We start from the raw sequence: 22623 nt of genomic DNA, 5'->3' as shown, positions 1-22623 counted from the left end.
ATAATAGACATTCAAAATGTAGACAACAGAGTTGATGTCATCATAAAATTGAATTCCAGGTGTTGTTGTTTTCTACAGCTGTTTGCATGCTTAAAGTATAGAAGCTTGTTTCTGCATAAAATAAATAAATAAACAAATAAAAGATAATTGCAACTTCTCACAATTCTGAATTTTAGCAATTCTAAGTTAATATCTCAGTTACAAATTTTGTACCTTGCAGAAATGTTATAGTCAAACGAGTTTATATCTCACAATTCTGATATAAACCAGAATTGTGAAATTAAAAAGTCACAATTAAACTTTTCTTCCTAAAATCTTTTTTCTTAAAATCTTTATTCCCTGGTGAGGTAAACTCAGAATTCCAAACAAATAAGTAATTAAGTAAGTAACTAAAAACTAAATAGGTAATTGCAACTTTATATCTCACAATTCTGACTTCATATCTGGCAATATATCTTTTTTATTTGTTTATTTCTTTTTATCCCTTGGCAGAAACAGCCTTCCATATTAAAGGGACAGTGCAGACAAAAATTTCATGAAAAATTAATCATTTAGCCTTGTTCAGACTGTCAGTCCAAATCCAATTTTTGTGCCTATCCAGTAGGAATCCGATCATATTTAGCAAGTCCGAATGGCAAAAAAATCATGTGAAATCTGATTTTTACAAATAAATTTCAAATCTAATTTCTGGAAATCCATTTCAGTCTGACAGTTCAGATCGGATTTTGCATAGCTTTTTTGCCTGTCACTTTCTCACGCCACGTAAAACATAAACACATCAAACGTTGTTTGTAGAAAACAAACTGAATGTCTTTGCAGAAACAAGGTTGGGTTGTGAAGTGAAAGTCAAGCGTAAAATGACAATTATATTGCTGCTCTACACACCTCTTTGAGTTTTGAGACCAGTGGAGACGGCAGCATGGAATAAAGTCTCGCATTCCAGCTGCCTACGTTTCTGCCACTGCATCATAAGACAAAATATAATCTAGCACAACAGCAACATGTTGTCACAATGTAAGACAACATCTGTTTTGCAAACTGTATTGCTGTTATTGCTTTTAGCATAGGCATAGGCATACCAATTGCCATAGAAAACGTGCCATGGACACACAAATCAGATCTGAACAGATGTGATACACAGTGTGGACAGTCAAAAATTTAAACCAGAGAATATGATATGAACAAAAATCGGATTTGGACTCACAGTCTGAACAAGGCTTATGTAATTATCCTTTTTCTGTGAAGACAGACAAAAGAAGATATTTTGAAAAAAAGATATTTTGAAAAACACTTTTGTTTGGTCTGGTCCAACAAATATTATTTTGTATTTTTAGAAGAAAGTAAGTCCTACAGGTTTGGAATATGAGGGTGAGTAAATGATGCAGAACCAGAGTATGGTATGGTATTCTCTTAAAGGGGTCATATGATGCGATTTCAATTTTTCCTTTGGCGGGGCATAGAGGAGAAACAATAATGTACAGTATGTGGAAAATAATGTTTTTTGAACCTTAAACCACATAAAAACATTTCATTACACCAAATACACATAATACTGTTCTTTTTAGCAGCATCATATGACCCTTTTAAGGAAATGTAAAATTTGTTTATTTTTATTTTTTTTTTATCTGATTTTCATAGATCTGTGTCATTGATTAAGTGCAGATTTAAAGTTTGGTAAACAAACTCCTATAGGACTCGTCACATCATTCTTTAACTCAGATATGTGATAAATCAGGACTTGCGTAGTGTGCTGCAACAAATCATCATCAAAAGCAAAGCTCAAAGCTGCATGAAATATTTGCATGCATTTGCATAAATCTAACAAAATTAATGTGGTTTAATCTTAAAACAAGAAAAAAACTGCCTTTGGAGCAGGAAAAATAAACTTAGCTCAAGATTTTGTTTCAAGTGTGTATTTTGTTTTAAGGAGGCTTGGATGTGTTTACTGGAAAACAAGACAAAAATACAGATTAAGAAATTATTGTTTTCCGAGTGTGTATGTGGGATTAAACACCTTTCAGGCGACATGAACACGGTGTGCCGCAGCCTGATATAGACACCGAGAGAAGGAGAAAGAGAAGAGAGAGGCGAGAAAAGAACAGCACATGCAGATCTTTGACCAGCTGTTTTTAGAATGCCCTCCAGTCCCCATTGGCTGTACGCCCCATTCCTCTCCTCTCCTTTCCTCTCTATTCTCCTTTTCCTCTCTCTCTCCATGAGCTCATTTACATGTGTTAACCCCATCACCCCTCACCCGGTTTTATTGTGTATTGTCTTTCCCATAGTTTGGTGAAGAAACATGCAAATACTCCACATCTATACTGGCCTCTCAAAAGTTTCTCATTCACATGTGGGTCCTGCGGTCCTTTGTTTAATGAATCTGTCCATATCATTCGTTCGGAGTTCTGTTCTGTTCTCTGCGCTTTTCTTGAAGGTGAAAAATGAATTGAGGATGACCCAAAAAAAAGTTTGCCTGGAAACTAGGATAAGAACAACTGTTGTCCTACTAGCGGCACCATGTGCGGTAAATAGACAGGGTGACATCTGAAGTCTAAGCTCTTCACGGTTCCCTCTTCTCTCGTTTATTATGCATGTTCAGGAGAAACAGAAAGGAATAAGCTGGCTTAGGAGTCACTGGCCAGAGACACGGTTCACACACCTATTTTTGAGGTTCCACCAGTGACCGTCCTGGCTCACTTGGTACTCTACGTGAGATGAGACATGGAAAAAATACTTTTTAAATACTCTGCACTAGAGTTTTACTTTGAAAGAACTACTATTTATATTTTGCATGCAAGCAGACCCAGATTCAATTTTCAGCTTAAATCTTATTTTTATAATTAAATCAATATGTGACCCTGGACCACAAAACCAGTCATAAGTCGCTGGGGTATATTTATAGCAATAGCCAACAATACACATTTTATGGGTCCAATTTATTGATTTTTCTTTTATGCCAAAAATCATTAGGATATTAAGTAAAGATCATGTTCCATGAAGATATTTTGTAAATTTCCTACCTAAAAATATTAAAACCTAATTTTTGTTTAGTAATATGCATTGCTAAGAACTTCATTTGGACAATTTTAAGGCGATTTTCTTAATATTTCGATTTTTTTGCACGTTCAGAATCCAGATTTTCAAATAGTTGTATCCCAAGTTATATATAGTTATATCCAAATATTGTCCTATCCTAACAAACCATATATAAATGGAAAGCTTATTTATTCAGCTTTCAGATGATGTATAAATCGCAATTTTGAAAAAATGACCCTCATGACTGGTTTTGTGGTCCAGGGTCACATGTAATAAAAATAAACATAATAATATATGTAAATATATTAATAACAACAAATGTACTATATAATTTGTTAATTTGTTTAATCTATAATATATTATAATAATTATATATTATATATATATTATTATTATTTTATATATTTATATTTTATATGATATATTTTGGCACATTCCAGTTTACATGGGAATGCCTAGAGTTCGACTACTCCCTTGACACTGACTGTCAATTTTCATTTGTGAGATCTTTTTTTGCTTTAACCTTTCTCTGAAATCTCTACTTTTCCCACTTTGTCGTTTGCTCTCTGCCATCCAATCTAGCATACTCTTCTCCTAAACATTCTTTCCATCTCTCCTTCTCTTGCCACCATTGCTTTTCTTCTTCCACTCATTCTTTACTTGAGCATCCTGTCAGTTCTGATGACCTGGTTCTTGGTAACCGGTCTGGAGTCTTAGATTAGCTCTCCAGTGGAGGGAAAGAGTGAAGGATCATCTCTATAGCTTTGATGTGAATTTCAGCTGGGTCAGATACTCTTGACTGCAGTCCCAGAGTAGCCCGTCTTGTATTTGCTGCACAGCGGTACCAAAGGCATAACATTTTAGGAATTTATAAGCTTTGGTTGAGAAAGAACATCAGCAATTCACACACTTCACACACTGTCACCAACATGAGGGGCAGGTGGAGACGCGAGGGGGAGAGTGGGGTTAGAAACGTACGCGAGAGGAAGCTGATATAAGTGACATAACTGAAAAAGAAAAAAGATGTCATATGAGAAAGGGAAGGAAAAAGAGCTTAAAATCAAGTTTGGCAGAGAAAGGAGGTCCGCCAGGGGAAGGGGGATGGGCAGACGGAGAAAGAGGTGATATATGTGTGTGTGCAGATAGAGAGAACACCGTGGTGATGGAACGATAGAAAAATGACTGTGGGGTGCAGGCCTCTTTTAGCTGAGCATCAAAGCTAATGCCCAGGGATCTCTGATCCTCAAAAAGTCAACACAAATACTGACAGGTTGTGTGTGTGTGTGTGTGTGTGTGTGTGTGTGTGGTGTGTGTTTGTATGCTTGCGTTAGCACTGCAAATCAGTCTAAACCTTCCAAAGACACATTTGTTTCGGAACTTAAAGGCTAACAGTTCAGGAGGAGCACATAAGGAGCATTTCATCCAAAAGGGTTGGAAATTGCAGCCCATTTCTTCTGATCTTCACCTACTTTACACATTAACTCTTCCCTTTCTCTCTATAGTTAAATCTAGGAGGAATTTAGAGGCCAGTTATATACTTTTATAAAAACAAGCCAAAACAAACCAAACCTGTTTAGCATTTACAATTAATATATGATTAACCAACTTAAATTAACAGAAGTCAATGAAAAAAATATATATAAAAATAAAAATGCAAAATTAATCATGTGTCCGGAGCTGTGTAAAATAACTATTATACAATTGTCCTACCTCTGAGAAATTCAACAGAGAATGACTAAATCACTTTAACTCTTTTTAACAAGAACAGTGAAACTAAAAAGCATGAAACAGGATGCAGTGGCCAAAGATGCATGTATGCATAGATGAGCAATTTATAAAAAAAAAATACAGGAATACAACATGGTGTCCTGTGTGAACAGTCTAACAATGACCAATTATATTACAAAATGAATAGCTGTGATAGACATGTTGAATGCAAATAAAACAAATGCTATGACTTCTAAAGACACTTTTTTGTGATGTATGTTCAATGCTTTCACAATTTAGGGGCTTTCTCAGCAAATATTGATATATACTTAATTATTTAATCAAATCGACAGCACTAAGGATTATATAAATTTGCCTGAATCCTTAAAAAACTAACCTGTATATACCACTAAACTGATGTTTCACACATATGAGTCATATGGAAAAACGTCTCAGGTTACTTATGTTACCATGGTCAGACACGGGTCACGACGAGGCGTTCCCCATAGCGACCCCTAGAGGACGCAGTTCGAAGTTCCCATGAAAGGGAACCTCATGCAAGATAATATAAGTAATAAACCTGCTGGGGAAAAAAACCCAAGCCATACCTGTTTAAGGTAGTTAACTGGTCAAACAGTTTAAGCTGTGTATAACCAGGTTGATCCCAGCCCTACTGGTTGGTAATCCATCTAATCAACCACCTAAATCAAGTTGGACAGGCTAATAAATGACCAAAGCTTTAACCAGCGAGTTCATCCAAAGCTGGTTTCAGCTGTTTTACCACCAGGAAAATGGCTATAGCATTTACTGAGCATCCATTTTTTAAAGCAGGTTAGTACCTAACCTGGTAAGGTTCAAAACACACACCACTTTTACACCAATCCAGCATCATTATTTATGCCAGGGCACATGCACACACAGACAGAGCACCTGCTGGGACTGGTGCGAGCAGAGCTCTCCTGGCGATGTACTCCAGCGCGCACCTCACCAGCAGGATTATTGAGATTAATAACCAGTGATTATTAAGATGAATACACCGATTATGTCTGTTGTGCCTTATGCTGCCACTGTCGTTAATTAAAGCCATATCGTTAGCACACCACCAGCAGATATTAACCCATACCCATCCATCCCCATCACCGAGGGCAAGAGTAACCATGGTGTGCTCGCTACACCTCGCTGTGGTTTTGGTATAAAGTCTGTGGTTATTAAGATATAGTACGAACATTACAGGCAACATTCATATTGTTCAGTGGATTTCCTGCCGAAAAAAAACAGTCTAAGAAGTTAGATGTCTCCCTGCCTGAGCATGCTGGTTAGTCTGGTCTGTTTTGATGGTTTTAAACAGGTTGAGGGCCGGCTAAACCTACTAAACTATGTCAGAATAACCCCAGTTTGGCCTGTGTTGGAGACAGTGCCAGGTAGTAACTGATTACATGTAATCTGGATTATAATCAGATTCCAAACATTTTAATACTTTTAATTAGATAATATTACATTTTAAAATACTCATATTTTTTATTGATTACATATTATTCACGCAATAGCAATAAATGATTCATAAATTATTGATTCTCCCTAATTCTAATTCTTCTTTTTCATCTTTTAGGTTTTGTAGCCAACCGCTTACAGTTCAGAAAGCCTTCCAGTTTTGTGGACATTCACACTGGAAATTTCAGACTGGAAATATTTATATTGCCAATATAATTCAATATTTTTTTTACCTTCACACAGAGATCAGTCATTAGTCAGGTGGCTACAAAGCAGGTTTAAGAAGTGTTTCAACATTGCATCAACTACTGATAAACATATTAATTTTTATTTAAAATTATCACTCAGTCGGTTATTTTACCATGTATTACTTTGGAAGGCATTTGTTTTTCAAACATTAAAATGCACAAATTCACCAATTTTTTTGTCATCTGATCCTTTTTCACCTATTATATTTTTATTTGAAGTACCCCCGAGATTTTAACATAAATATTTGAATAATAAAGTATCACATTTGCATGTTCACGGTTCTCTGACATTGGTTGTGGACACATGACATGCAGGTAAATAAATAAAATATTTCCTTTTTTCAGTGTGTTTTATTTTAAAATTATTTGTTTTAATTTAACATTTTTATGATTTAATTAATTATTAACTTTTTGTTAAACTTATAAACCCCCTGCAGTTCCTTCACAAACCCAGTTTGGGAAACCTTGACGTATAATGTTTAATGCACTTCATGTTGTTGATAACAACAAATGGAATATATTTTCTTACTCTTTGTATTTTTATATCAATATGGTACAAGATTATCCTATTTAAATCAATGTGAAAAATAAGATAGGTCAAAAGTAATCTAAAAGTAGTCTGATTATATTACCTAAAATGTGCAATGTAATGGATTACGTTACTAACTACAACTTTGTCATGTAATTTTGAATCAGTAACGGATTACAATTTGTAAGTAAAAAGTACATAAATTTTTTTACAAATATATGGGACATCTGTTTTTTTTTTCCTCATGTTAGGCTTAGATATCCATTTGATATAACCATCTAAAGGGCCTAAACTGTAACCATGGAAACTCAGACTAATAATGCATGGCTCACGAGGCTGCTGGTAAACTTTCTGAAACTATTACTCACACCTGCAGCAAGCCAGTAAAAAAGATGAGATGGGGTGGAGTCCGCTGGCTTTCCCTCTCACAGAGAAAAAAAAATCTGGCCTACTCCTGAACTGAGCTGATTGACACCCCCTACACCACTCACACACACAAACACATCAAATACATACACACATGAACCCTCTTCAGCTCTGTCTTTAACTGTGTGGGCAATGGCATTGATTTTCTCTTCAGCTGAAGGGATGACATCACTGTTCGAGGGGAGCAGCATGTGGGCGGCTCTTCTGCATGCCTGTCTTTAGTCGAGTGGACGATGATAGGACAGCGGCCGCAGAGGTGTCGGTGACAGGCGAGGGACTGTGCGAACATCCTTCTCCAGCAAGAGAGAAAAAGAGCTGTGAAAGGGGTCAGTTATTGTTTTCCGGCCATTAACGCATAAACGCTCACATACCGTGAGTGAGAAGGGCTGCGTAGTGACACTGACTTAATAGGGAGGGCGACTTCAGATATCTAACGAGCTGCATGAAGGGTGGAGATGAGAAGGGAGGAGGACTGCAGGAGAATGCTCCCAATTATCTTTAATAATCCCTCTGTAATCTTTCACACTGATTGCAAATTGTGCGGAAGGGAAAAGCATGGGAAGATAAAGATTACAATTAAAGTAAAAATCTAATTTTTTTCCATGCAGTAATCTGCTTTTTTTATTACCGACTTGGTACCGAAATACCGGGTCTTTTGACAACACTACTGCCATCGTTGGGTAATGAGCTTTATGGTTTTTCAGCGGTCATTTGTCTCTAAGAAGCTGAAAGGAATAAAAAGGGAGAATGAAACAATGAGGACAAAAGAGGGAGGACAGCATAGTTACTGAGTTGATATTTTTTCAGTAGACATCCTGCTGAAAACACCAGCTTAAATCTAGTTTATACTGGTTAGTGCTGGTCCAATACTTAGCTGGTGAAGCTGGTTAATAAGCATGGCATTTCTAAAGAGACTGGTTGACCAAAGCTGTCTTGCCTGGATAAGCTAGTTAAGAAGCATACCAGATTGGGGACCACCAAGACCATATATTTCAAAATATATTTTGTATCTATATGTATATATGTATATATATATATATATATAAGAGAGAGAGAGAGCGATAAAGAGAGAGATATGTATGTCTTGCTTGGTTAGGGTTAGTTAAGAAGTCATACTAGGTCATACCAGACTATATGATGGTCTTTTTCAAGCAAAACTGCCTATCAATGGCCATGTTGGCAATTACCATTTCGCTAAAATAAATATTTTTAAGCAATCTATAAACCTTCATTTTGAACTGAAATGAACTCGGGGCTTGTTTTGAATTAAATGAGCATAATTGAGAGAAAGGGGGAGGAAAAAGTAAAGGGATGAATAGCGAGGAGTTTCAGCAGGGAGAAATTGTCCCACTTTAACCAGCAGTAAATCCCACGCAGCACAGCCTTACAATCCAGCACTTACTCAGAGAGACGGATGAGAGAAGACCAGGGGGAAGGTGCGTAAATGCTCCAATGGCTTGAGCACAGAATGGAAACATTGCTGTAGGGAGAGTGCGCTGGAATTGACTTCACATCTCGACATCAACTGCATTCATTAATAAAATGCATAATCTCTCAAAAAACAGGGTTCATCTTTTTTTGACATTTAAAACTAATTTCATTTATTTGTATGGTTTTTTTTCAGCTATGAGCACTTGATCTGTGAACCCTTAAAACACTTTTTGTGCACTCGTTTACTAGTTTAGTTTAATTTGTTCACTGTCAATATCCAACAATGGACATGTGTGTGCATCAGGGAAGAATTTCACCATTTTCGTCATTTTTCTCAAAATTTTGATGTGATTTTTTTTAGATTTTGGACTTCACTGGCTAAGTCTTTTTTCTTGCTTAGGCTCATTTCATGGCTAGCATTTCATTCTACACTATAAAATATTTTCACAGTATTGCAAAAATTTGGGGAAAATGGCATTTTAACTGGAAATCCTGCAAAAATCCTACATAGTAAAAATAGTTTAAATAATATTTTCCCTTTTATTCCTCCATTAATCACATCTCACAATATTTTCTCTCAAGAAGTAGTACAGTAGGAAAAAACAACTTTAATGGGTCAAAATTGTTAGTCGAGGATGGATGGATAAATGGATTTTATCTTTGTTGTGGCCTTTTGTTTAGATCATCATAGCATTAAAAATATAATGATGTAGTACTTTTCATATTTAATTCATAGTTAAAACTGAAATTATATTTAAAAAAATCTATATATAAAATACATTTGAAAAATAATCAAAAATAAATGCATGCTAAAGTTTTCAAGACGGTTACTGCCATAAGAAATCTGATATTTTGATGAAAATCCACCTCTGGGACATAAAAGTGCATGTAGTTGAAGAAACACCCACATACATGTGATTGTACCCAAGCAGCCTCAGTTCTCAGGCAGTGTCTATGGAAACCGAATATCCACTGACATGAGCAGAGAGAAATAGCTAGGAAATGGAGAACACAAGAGATGGAGGTTCATCGACCGATGGCGACTGGGAAAGCCTGGTGCGTGGGCTGACCGGGGGTTTCTGCCGCACAAGCACTCATAAATTTGCTGTCTTCCCTCCATACCAATCCCTCTCTCTCTCTCTCTCTCTTTCTTCATTCCTGACCCCCTCCCCTTAAGCATAATGATAATTGCATGCTTTATGAGGAACTGAAGCAGGAGGGCAATGCATAGCTCATTTACACGTCACGAGATGGGATGGGTACGACGACCCCTCTCAGCCATTACAGTGATTAAATAAGACGGACTTTGTCCCTATATCTGTGATGCAGATCATGGGCTTCTTCTGCTCTTAGTACAGGAAGGTGAACAGATTCAACTTTGCTAGTGATAGACATTTAATTCATGACTGTAATGTCTGTATCATTTTATGAAGTCTTCATGAAGTCTTTGATATACATGCTAAAGCATGGCTTTCCACCATTTAAACTATTTGTTGCTAAAGTAATTATGGGCAGAACATAAGGATTCCACAGTTAAGGCATCTAAATCAGGTCTTGAAAACTGACTGCATTGCACGTCTACATATATGGCCATTTGATCATTATTTGATCAATAACTGCTACAATAATCAGTAAACATGCACAAAACAATTTTCCGCATGCAATATTAATTGCACCAGGCAAATACCAAATATAGTTTTATAAAACGTTGTGTTTTGTGAAGGCACAGTCTTTAATGTGCTTAATTTACATAGAAAGGGGGTGTGTTTGCCTTGAACACAATGACTTAATTTAAATATAGAGCATATTTAGTACATATATAGTGCATTTTCAGCAAATGAAAATTTGGACACAAAGGGCCTACAGTACAGAACATTGCAGACATGAGAAGATTTGTACTTTTGAGATATAACTGTTTACAGTATTAATATGCACTGTATCTTATTCTCTGTTTTACCTCGAGGATACCATTTCCCTTTAATTTTATGTTTGTAATTTTTGTTCGGTTCTTCCTTCTCTGTCCTGTTCTTCCCTTTCATCTTCACCTTCTCTCTCCGTCTCTCTCTCTCTTCTCCCACTCCTGCTCCAGCTAATTGCCACAGAGCTCACTGATAGAAATCAATGTGCAATGTTTGATTGCGAGCCAAAGCACAGGAAGGTGAAGCAGAGCAATGAACATCACAGATACACAAACATACACACTCAGCACTTGCATATCTGATCCTTGGATGATTAAGAGGTGTCTCACACAACACTGTGTTTGTGTTAGGCTTCCCACAGAACCCCTGACTAAAGCCTTGAATCAATCTAATCATAATGCCATTAACTATATTTGAGCATGCATATTATTCATTTATTGCATTAAAGCCAACCTCAAATAGCTTTGAGCTGCATAAAATGCAATAACTGACAAATCCAACAGAGTAAAAGGCTGGTACTGCTATAAAAATCTATCAGCAAACCTTTTCAGCTTTTTTACGTTGAGACTCCTAAGACGGGACAGTTAAAGGGATAGTTCACCTGAAAATTATCATTCAGTCATCATTTTCTTTAATTCATTATATACTTGAATTCAATATATCTTGAATTCATTATCCTTCCAAACCTGTACGAGTCAGGAACACAAAAGACAATATTTTAAGAATGTCTCAATTTTGTTTGGACCTCATTGACTTTCACTGTATGGATAAAAACAGATAATGATTCAGATTTGGATTGACAGCATGACAATTTTTATTTTGGGTAAAGTATCCCAATGTATATATATATAGTGCCTTGCAAAAGTATTCATACCCTTTCATTTATTTCACGTTTTGTTATGTTGCAGCCTTATGTTAAACTGCTTTAAATTACTTTTTTTCCACATCAATCTACACTTCATACACCATAACGACAAAGCAAAACCAGAACTGTCACAACTTTGTAAATTTATCAAAAATAAAAAACTGAAATAAGTACATTGCATAAGTATTCAAACCCTTAACTCATTACTTAGCTGAAGCACCTTAAAAGCCTCAAGTGTTTTTGGGTATGATGCGACAAGCTTTGCTCATCATCATTTGGCAATTATCTGCCATTCTTCTCCTCATCTCTTCACCTCTCAAGCTCTGTCAGGTTGGATGGGGGCAGATGCACATTTTCAGGTTTCTCCAGAAATATTTGATTGGGTTCAATCCCAGGCTGTGGTTGGGCCACACAAGGACATTCACAGAGTTGTTTATAGGCCACTCTTGCTGTGTTTAGGTTCATTGTCCTGTTGGAAGGTAAACTTTCTGCCCAGTCTGAAGCTCTAAATGCTCTGGACTAGGTTTTCATTAAGGCTATCTCAATATTTTGGTGCATTAAGCTTTTCTTCTACTCTGACGAGTCCCTCAGTCCCTGCCGCTGAAAAACAGCCCCACAGCATGAGGCTGCTACCAGCACACTTTACTTTTTGGATGGTACTCTGCAGGTGATGAGCAGTGCCTGGTTTCCTTCAAGCATTATGCTTGGAACTGAGGTTCATCAAACCAGAGAATCTTGTTCCCCTTCAGGGGAAGTCCAAGTTCAACTCAAGTTTAAAATGCTCAAATCAGGTCCGAGGACTGGTTTGTCACAATAGATCTGAAAGACGCATACTTCCATATATCCATCCTTCCTCAACACAGGAAGTTCTTGAGGTTTGCTTTCAGGGGCTAAGCTTACCAATATCGGGTTCTTCCGTTTGGCCTTGCACTCTCACCCCACACTTTCACCAAGTATGTGGGCTCCTCTGCGACTCCAGGGCATCCGCATACTAAATTATATCGACGATTGGTTGATACAGAGCAGATAGCGGTTCGGCATCGAGATGTCGTCCTTGCTCACATGAAATGGTTGGGGTTAAGACTAAACGCAAAGAAAAGTGTGAGCCTGTGAGGGAGGCAGCACTGGGCCTGTGAAAGGAACCATGGTTTATGTCTAAGGCATGGTCCTGAGCCACCACTGCAAGGGTCTCATGGAGCTGCGGCCAACGTGATATCTTTTGGCCTGCTGTACATGAGACCCTTGCAGTGGTGGCTCAGGACCATGCCTTAGACATAAACCATGGTTCCTTTCACAGGCCCAGTGCTGCCTCCCTCACAGGCTGGAGAGCGGTCATGAGTGGCCACTCCGTCTGGATCAGTGGGGAGGTCACCATCTTACATGGCACATAAATTGCCTGGAGATGTTGGCTGAGAGCAGTTTACATCCCTGGGCATCTCAATATGGGAGCAGACTTCCTGTCGAGACAGGGGCTGAGGCCCGGGGAATGAAGACTCCACCCCGATGTGGTGGAGCAGATATGGAACAAATGGACTTGTTTCCGTCTCAAGAGACCTCACATTGTCCCCTCTGGTTCTCCCTTACTCACCCAGCTCCTCTTTGACTGGACGTTATGGTACAGACGTGGCCGAGGCCGCGAAGTCTGTATGTTTTTCCCCCGATTGTTCTGCTCCCGGGAGTTCTGGAGAGAGTGCGCCAAGACAGAATTAGTCTACTGCTAGTAGCTCTGTTCTGGTCGGGCCAAGCATGGTTCTCAGACCTAGTGGCCCTTCTAGATGGCCCTCCATGGGAGATTCCCATTACGAGGGACTTTCTATCTCATATATCACCCCCACCCGGAGTCGTGGAAATTGAGGGTGTTGTCCCTGAGGAGGCATATCTCATAGCTTTCGGTCTCTTAACTGAGATTGTTGAGACCATAATCCACTCCAGAGCTCCTTACACGAGGAAACTGTACTCCTTGAAGTGGATTGTGTTCACTTTATGGTTCGGAAATCGTCAGCTGCTCCCAGTTAACTGCCCGGTTGGTAACCCAACTAACCCTAGTTCCCCGAGGGAACAAGACGCTGCGTCTCGTTGCCATACTTCCTGCATCCCTGTGAGCGACTTGCTTCAACTTATCAGAAGCTAACTCTGCTTGTTTCAGATGCTCTCTGGTCTCTACATCACCCCGCCCGTGACGTTTCTCCATTCCATTGGACTGATTTCACATGTGATTCAGAGCGTGGTCACGCAGACGCATTCCCAAAGCGTTTCAACACAGCGTCTCGTTCCCTCGGGGAACTAGGGTTACATATGTAACCTAGTGACGTTTTTCACAGTCTAAGGGTCCTTTAGGTGCTTTTTTGCAAATTCCAAGTGGGTTTTTGTGTGTCTTCACTGAGGAGACGATTGAGTCTGGCCACACCGTCATAAAGCCCAGATCGGTGGAGTGTTGCAGTGATGTTTGTCCTTCTGTAGGTTTCTCCCATCTGCATATATGATCATGGAGCTCGACTAGAGTGACCATCAGCTTCTTGGTCACCAGTCTAGACAAGGCCCTTCTCCATCAGTTGCTCAGTTTGGCCAGGAGGCCAGCTCTAGGAAGTGTTCTAGTTGTTTCAAATGTCTTACATTATGGATAATGAAGGCTACATGATTCTGTGAACCTTCAATGAAGCACATTTTTTTCTGAACTCTTCCCCAGATGTGTGGCTTGACGCAAACCTGTTTCTGAGCTCTACAGGCATTTCATTTGACCTCAGGGCTTGGTTTTTGCTCTGATATGCATCAGCCGTTAGACCTTTTATTAAGATGTGTGTGCCATTCCAAATCATACCCATTCAATTGAATTTGCCACAGGTTAACTTCACTTGAAGTGTAGTAACATCTACAAGCAATATGAATGCTCCTGAGCTATATTTCAACTGTCCCAGATAAGGGTATGATTACTTATGCAATGGAATCATTTAAGTTTTTTTTTTTTAATAAATTTGCAAAGATGTTAAAAAACATATTTTTTGCTTTGCCTTTATGGTGTATGGAGTGTAGAATGATGTGGAGGAAAAAGTAATTTAAAGCAATTTAACATACGGCAGCAACATAACAAAACATGAAAAAAATTAAGAGGTATTAATACTTTCGCAAGGCATTGTATATATGTATTCTGACAAAATAGATCACAATTATTTAATTATAATATAGTCAGTGTTTTACCAGTGACCAATTCTTTTTGAAGGACTCTTAAAAATAGCACTAACACTCAGGACAGTCACTAGTTAAGCATTTGTGATTGTGCATATTCTTTTGCTGCCATCAGCCAATCAGCATTGTCATTAAGTTTTTTTTTTTTTCAGTTCTAGTGCGATTAGTCACATGACATTTTACAACTCAAGTGATTGCTCATGCCTCCTCAGTTCTGGACGCAATTGTTTCTCCACATTTCAAATCATGCCCTCCAGCTAATAAGCAGCCATTGAAATGAACGGGAATGCTAACGGATAGCTTTCTCCAGGTATTACAGACCTGCTTGATTTGACAACAGTCATTATGCTTTGCACAGAAATTGCACAGAAACTTCACCTCTAAGTATTCTTTTAAAATGCATTATTCTCTTCTCTTTAAGCAAAAGCTGTCATCTTGAAAACCAAAACGGAAACTAAAAATGACAGCCAAAAAAAAACAAAAAGACCCCTAATAGACTAACCCTACGAAAGTAGAAGGTACTGCTCGCCTGCTATCTTTCTTCTCGACCTGAAAGCCTAGTGAAACAGACTGCATGGAGCAGAGAGACTAGTGTAAATCTGTCTCCTACATGAAAGCGCCTTTGATAGGCCTCTACTCTCATCTCGTCTCCACAAGCATGCCACTAATGTTCTGCCTCCCAGCCAAAATATCCCCAGCAACACCTGGCACCATGAAGAAGAAAAAAACTGATTAAATCATTAGAGAATCACATGGGAGGATGGAAAAGAGAGAGTGGGAGATGAAGGAGGGAGAGCTGAGACGCAACGGGGGGGAGGGATGAACAACTTCATAAGCTTGGAACTGCGTTCCTGGTGCCGTGCCCGTTGTTTGTCCACACACATCAAAGGCTGCGGTAATCGCTGCTGTTTGCGGGCCCACATCTCCAGTTCACCTTGACTGGCCTGTTATACGCTACAGGCCAGAGCAGTGCTCAAAGACGGCTGGTTTCTCACTGAGCAGGCCAAGAAGTGTCTGAACCTGGGCGCTGGAATGCCAGTACGCCTAATGAACGAACATTAGGAGATGAGCGTCCCATAGCACAGCGGCTGGAGCAGCTCCAGGTCTTCAACAGCTGTGCTGCTCTTGTTTACAAGCCGCCGCCAGCTGCTGCTGGAGCGGCTTCGCAACAGGCCTCCGCTCCCAACCACATCCTCGAGCTCGCTTGAGCAGCCGAGCCCAACCCGAGTGCATGTGCCCTGGTCTAAACGTCCATCTGTGTCCCTCTGTGCCCTCCGAATAAGTGTAAAGCCATTCAGAAATGCTGTTGAGAAGAATGTGGAAATGTGGTGTTTGAATTCGCAAACCTAACTCTGCAACTATGTTTCTCTGTTACAGGAAACTTCAAAGGATTGTGTAAGCAGATAGATCACTTTCCAGAAGACACAGATTATGAAGCAGATGCCTCAGAGTACTTCTTACGTGAGTGCATCCTTAGTGTTTCTGTGACAGTATTCATGTTCTCACCATCTTGTTCTTTCTTGTTCAATCTGTGAGGCATTTCAAGTAGTACCAGATATGCTATTTTTGCCCAAGTGCTGTTACTGCTGAAACAAAAGGGGAAAAAATGTAACCTACATGTACAATCTTTGAAAAACAGAAAAAGTCCAAAAGTTTGGAGGTTATTACCAGGCCCGCAGAACTCTGCAGATTTCCCATTATTCACAAAGTTATATGTATTCTTTGCTAATAATTAAATAAAATATTAAAATTGTTTTATTATTGAAATAAAAATATTAAATATGCTGTATAGTTTCACCTTTCAGCAACAAATAAGAATGTAGTACTATAACCACTGTTTAAAAAATAGTTATTCTTTTTTTATTTTCTATTACAATTGTATTAATTAAAATTAGGGCATGTCAATTGATTAACATTTTTCAATTGCACACATATCATGAAATTAAGCACCATTTATTTTGTGTAACTTGTTCATTTTGTCATAAAATATTGTGGATTATTTTAGCAGCCAACAAGATTGTACTCTAACTGCTGTTTGTATCTTTGATTTTTTAACTAAAAGTGTAATCTATTATTAAAATGTTATTAATAATGAAAAGTATGAAATATTGTGGATTATTTTAGCTTTCATTTGCAAATAGGAATGTAATACTCTAACCACTGTTTAAATGAATAATAATAATACTTTTTTAATTAAATATTTAATCAAATATTAAAATTGTAATAATAATTAAAAATACTAAATATTATATTGGCTATACACTTACTTATATCTGATATTTTTAGATTTCAACTACCAATAAAAATTTAGTACTATAACTGCTGTTTTTAAACAGTTATTCTTTATTTTACAGTGAAAAGTGTAATATAAATATTTTTATAATAAATGAAAAACATGAAAGAAGAAGCTACTAGTTAAAATGAGATCTTATATAACACATTTTACAATGTTTACTGTAAATTGTTTTCAGAAAATGCAACAGATTTTCTCAACAAAAAAAAAAATCAGGAGAAAATGCAAAAAAGAATTAAAAAAAATGAATGCAATAGAGCTGTATTTCAAGTAATTTCCTAGTCTTTATTTTGTTCCACCTATCTTTGGTTTTCTCATGCTGTTCAGCAGCGTAAGGATGGTCTGTTGTCTCTGCGGGAGAGTGTGAATGTTTCCTCACTCTGTTTAGACGCTCAGCAGCGGCAGACTCTCTAGCTCGTACAGTACGGCTTAACTAGGCCCGGTTACAGTACACTGGCTCCCTCGTAAACACAGAGCATTGATTTCCACTCTTTTTTCGTCTGCGCAAGCAGACCCGGGAAGTGAGTGTCAAACAAGCCACATGCATCAATCCTAAACTCACAAGCAGGACTATCAGTTACTGTCATCAAAACAAGGGCCTGAATTGACCAGAAACAACATGGTAAGAACCAAGAGTAATTAAAGATTCTGGAAGCGTTGTGCAGGAAAACAATTGCGGACTACTGGAGAGAGAAGGAAAATGAGTCTAAGGGTCCATTTATACAGGGTACATCCTGGTCCATCTGCACTGGTTTTGGATTGTTTGAAAACGTTAATGTCATCAATTAAATTACTGACGAACAATAATGAAGACAAAACAAAAAAAGTGCATCATGACGATAATTCCTCAATTTTTGAATAAAACATACTGTTCAGAAGTTTGCTTTAGTAAGATTTTTTAAATGTTTTAGTCTCTTACACTCACCATTTATTTGATCAAAAATACCATAAAAACAGCAATATTCTGAAATATTATTACAATTTAAAATAAATGTTTTCTATATATATAATTTCTGCATCATTACTCCAATCTTTAGTGTCACATGATCCTTCAGAAATCATTCTAAAATGCTGATTTGCTGCTCAAGAAACATTTCTTCTTATTATTATTATTAATGTTGAAAACATTTGTGCTACTCAGTATTTTTGTGAAAACCCTGATACATATTTTCAGGTTTATAAATATAAAGTTAAAAAGAACATTTATTTTGTAACAATTTAAAAGACTTTTGATGAATTTAATGTATCCTTGATGAATAAAAGTGTTAATTTCTTCAACAAAAAAAAAAATCATACTAATCACAAACTTTTGAATGGTAGTCTAAACAAAAAATAACAATATTAGCAATGGACTAACAAACTAGCAACTTCTGAAAAAGAAAAATCAATAAAGATAGGACTATTTTGAATAAGTTAAAATGCACATTAAAGGGGTCCTATTATGCTTTTTCACTTTTTCAACCGGGGCCGAGAGCCGTGGGAACGGAGCGAGGCCGGTGGAGTAAATGCTAATGCACGACACCTGCGCCACTCACCGGTCTCGAGTCCCACGGAGGAGCTCCGGAAGGTTAAAAGGAGGAGTGATGGCAGTGTTGGAGGGAGAGAGGACCAGGCCTGGATTTTATTTTGTGTTTTGGTTTTGTTTGTGCGCGACAGTCGTCCGCGAGGGGCCGTCGCGCTATTTTGTGTTTGTTTATTTTATTAAAGTTTTGTTGAAGTGTTCGCCGGTTCCCGCCTCCTTCTTCCCGACCTACGAACTGTTACAGACCCCTTTAAAGTAAACTTTATGCAGAATGTGTAAGTCACGTTGTAAATACACTCTGTAACAACAAACTAAAACACGTACAGTGAATAACTAAGCATGGCTGTTGTGACACCTTGCACCACGTTTTTGAAATGCTGTGTCAGTTAAAAGCTTGATACACCTGCACTTTGTACTATTTTCTTGTGCTCTGTCTCACTGAATGACCACTTGCTGATCCAAATCAGCATATAACACAACATTTTTAACTGTTATTTAAATCAGCTCAGACTGTAACATTTATCAATAATAATAATATATAAGAATGTTACGTTCAGCCAAAAGTCTTAGAATCACAGCTAAGGAATCAGGCTTATCCTTCACAGCGTTTGCCCATCCAGTCAGAACCGTTTAACCTACTTAACCAAGCAAGCACCCATTGGTAAGATGATGATATCAGATAAAAGACCATACAATTATCCCAGTACAGATCTTTCTTCACTATCGAAGCTTCATGCGTCACCCCAAACAGGTGGCTGACCTGCTGTAAATGACTCTTGACTGAGCCTGTGATTATAGCTCATGCAGTTAAACAGCGCAGATTACGCAGTTATGCGGCAGCATTGACCCCATTGCGGTTCATCCTTAATTGACACTGTCATAATGATGCATTCGCTTTCTCAGTCTGCACGTCTGAGTCGGATCTGTCCAAGCGTGACTCGCGCTTTGGGCTGCTAGGTGAATGCCGAGCCGGTCACATTGCGTGCAAACTCCACAAATAAAGCCTTGCCAGTGAGTCTTGGCACTTTGAGCACTTGTGCCATCCCCTATGCAGCAATAAAGATAGTTGTAAAAACAAGTTTAAAGAACGACCCCCAGAGAAAGGCTCCGACATTGGGACTAGTGGACCAGGAGTGGTCAAAACGACACGGGACAGAGAACTACCGCAGACCTCGCGCTCTCTAAGTGTGTGCGCGCACGTATATGAATGCATATGTGTGTTTGTCCTTTTCCTTAGCTGCAATTGAACGAATACGCTCCCAGTGGCTTGTGAATTAGGACACTCACTTCCATAAATATTTCAGCCTCTTTCTTATATAGGTCAGCTTTCTGTCTCTCTCACTTTTTCTCCTCTTCTTCCTACTTCTCTTCTCCTTGCACGTCTTATCCTCTCAGACATCTGTTCTGTAGTACTTTTGGTCACGAACTGTGGGTTAAAGTAGAGTGATGGGAGATCAACAGAGTGAGAAGATACAGCGGCGTAGGATAGGACGTCATTCATCAATAAATAAATTAATGTTTTCTCATTTTTAACAGTACATTATGAGTTAAAAATAGGTGTTGTAGCTAACCTTAATACCAAGTTGTTGCGTGCCTCGCGCTTTGGGCTGCTAGGTAAATGCCGAGCCGGTCACATTGCGTGCAAACTCCACAAATAAAGCCTTGCCAGTGAGTCTTGGCACTTTGAGCACTTGTGCCATCCCCTATGCAGCAATAAAGATAGTTGTAAAAACAAGTTTAAAGAACGACCCCCAGAGAAAGGCTCCGACATTGGGACTAGTGGACCAGGAGTGGTCAAAACGACACGGGACAGAGAACTACCGCAGACCTCGCGCTCTCTAAGTGTGTGCGCGCACGTATATGAATGCATATGTGTGTTTGTCCTTTTCCTTAGCTGCAATTGAACGAATACGCTCCCAGTGGCTTGTGAATTAGGACACTCACTTCCATAAATATTTCAGCCTCTTTCTTATATAGGTCAGCTTTCTGTCTCTCTCACTTTCTCTCCTCTTCTTCCTACTTCTCTTCTCCTTGCACGTCTTATCCTCTCAGACATCTGTTCTGTAGTACTTTTGGTCACGAACTGTGGGTTAAAGTAGAGTGATGGGAGATCAACAGAGTGAGAAGATACAGCGGCGTAGGATAGGATGTCATTCATCAATAAATAAATTAATGTTTTCTCATTTTTAACAGTACATTATGAGTTAAAAATAGGTGTTGTAGCTAACCTTAATACCAAGTTGTTCTGAATCCTTCAAGACCAGTGCAGTCACTGAAGGATAGCCTATATGCATTGCTGTGAGAACTGTCTAGCTGAACTTTAGCATTGATATTTACTTGTAAAAAGAGTGTGTTGTAATACAGAAAGTTTGTTAATAGAGGCCTGCAAAGTGGTTATCTACACTACTGTTCAAAAGTTTGGGGTAAGACTTTTCATTGTTTTTGAAAGAAGTCTCTAATTATTAAAAATATTTTAAAATATTACTGTATTATTACAATTTAAAATAACTGTTTTCTTCTTTTTCTTCTTCTTCTTCTTATTATTATAAAATGTTATTTATTCCTGTTATGTTAAAGATGAGTTTTCAGCATCATTACTCCAGTCTTCAGTGTCACGTGATCTTTCAGAAATTATTCTTATATATTGATATATGCCCATTCTAATATGCTCAAGAAACATTTCTTATTATTATCAAAGTTCAAAACAGCTGTGCTTCTAAATATTTTTGTGAAAACCTTTATATATGGATTCTTTCATAAATAGAATTTTAAAAAGACATCATGTATTTGAAATATAAATTTTTGTAACATTATAAATGTCTGTACTGTCACTTTTGATCAATTTAATATATCTGTGCTGAATAAAATTATTAATTTCTTTCTTTCAAAAAAAGTACTGACCTCAAACTTTTGAATGATAGTGTATATGGTGACATTCAGTTCAAATACTGACGTTTATTTGATGCAATGTAGATATTTGATTGACGCAGTTATTGATTTCATTCATATTTGCATGGGTTATTTATTTATTTTTATTTCTTTTAAGCATGCACTTAGCACATAAAATAAATAAAAGTCCAATATCACCTACTGTATATGACTTACAGGAACCCTGTAGCTAAATTTTACAGTGTCATGCAAGATCCTACGCTCTTCTCTCTACGCCTGTTAAATAAATTAAAAATTAAAGCACATTATCGTGTTATCTTTTATGATAGCTTCTCTTCATCAGTTAGCGCTATACTACACACATAGAATAAGCTGTTAGCTTACTAACTTAACCTTCTTAACTGAAAATACAAAGGGAAATGTTAAATTTGGTCATTTTTAGCTTTTGCAGTTTGATAATGATATGTCATTTTAAAGACATTAAAGGGATAGTTTACCCAAAAATGAAAATTCTGTCATTAATTACTCACCCTCATTTCGGATTTCATCAAAAATATCTGAATTTGTGTTCTGAAGATGAACGAAGGTCTTACGGGTTTGGAACGACATGAGGGTGAGTAATTAATGACAGAAGTTTCATTTTTGGGTGAACTATCCTTTGATAATTACCATATTCTCATGATTTAAGACTAAGGCCCAATCCCAATTCTACCCCTTAGCCCTTCCCCTTTCCCCTACCCCTCCGTTTCGCGCGTTCACGTGAAGGGGTAGGGGTGTCTCGATTCTCTTTTGGTTGGAGGGGTAGGGGTAGGGGAAGGGCCAGATAGCCCTTCAAACGAAGAATTTTCGGGACTACACTTCAAACGAAGGGGTATGAATTATCTCAGCGTAAACCAGCTTCAGCGGCAACATGGCTGCCCGAGTGAACAAAAAGACACATAAATGTAAGCATTTTTGGCATTAATAAAGATTTTAACGAAAAGTAATCATTTGTTTTATGTTGCATTCAATCGTGAGTTCATATTACGGTCATGTTACTCAAAGAAATGTTTGCAAAAAATCGCTAATATTTGCTAACTAACGT

General features: G+C 37.9%; 1 protein-coding gene and 1 long non-coding RNA gene across 2 annotated transcripts in view; one reads left to right on the top strand and one right to left on the bottom strand.

Annotated features, from left to right (window-relative positions):
• LOC107687646 (uncharacterized) overlaps positions 1-22623 on the bottom strand; it is a 97164-nt gene that overhangs the window by 23927 nt on the left and 50614 nt on the right. The window lies entirely within an intron of this gene.
• LOC107687643 (voltage-dependent calcium channel gamma-2 subunit-like) overlaps positions 1-22623 on the top strand; it is a 94019-nt gene that overhangs the window by 29479 nt on the left and 41917 nt on the right. Inside the window, exon 2 of the mRNA XM_016485046.1 lies at positions 16213-16296. Within this exon, the coding sequence (XP_016340532.1) occupies positions 16213-16296 (84 nt within the window). The remainder of the gene's footprint in view (positions 1-16212; positions 16297-22623) is intronic.

The sequence above is a fragment of the Sinocyclocheilus anshuiensis genome, unplaced genomic scaffold (genome assembly GCF_001515605.1).
Source record: "Sinocyclocheilus anshuiensis isolate Anshui unplaced genomic scaffold, SAMN03320099.WGS_v1.1 scaffold361, whole genome shotgun sequence".
Lineage (NCBI taxonomy): Eukaryota > Metazoa > Chordata > Actinopteri > Cypriniformes > Cyprinidae > Sinocyclocheilus > Sinocyclocheilus anshuiensis.
The sequence above is the reverse complement of the archived record's forward strand: the minus strand, read 5'-3'. Positions and strand labels throughout refer to the sequence as shown.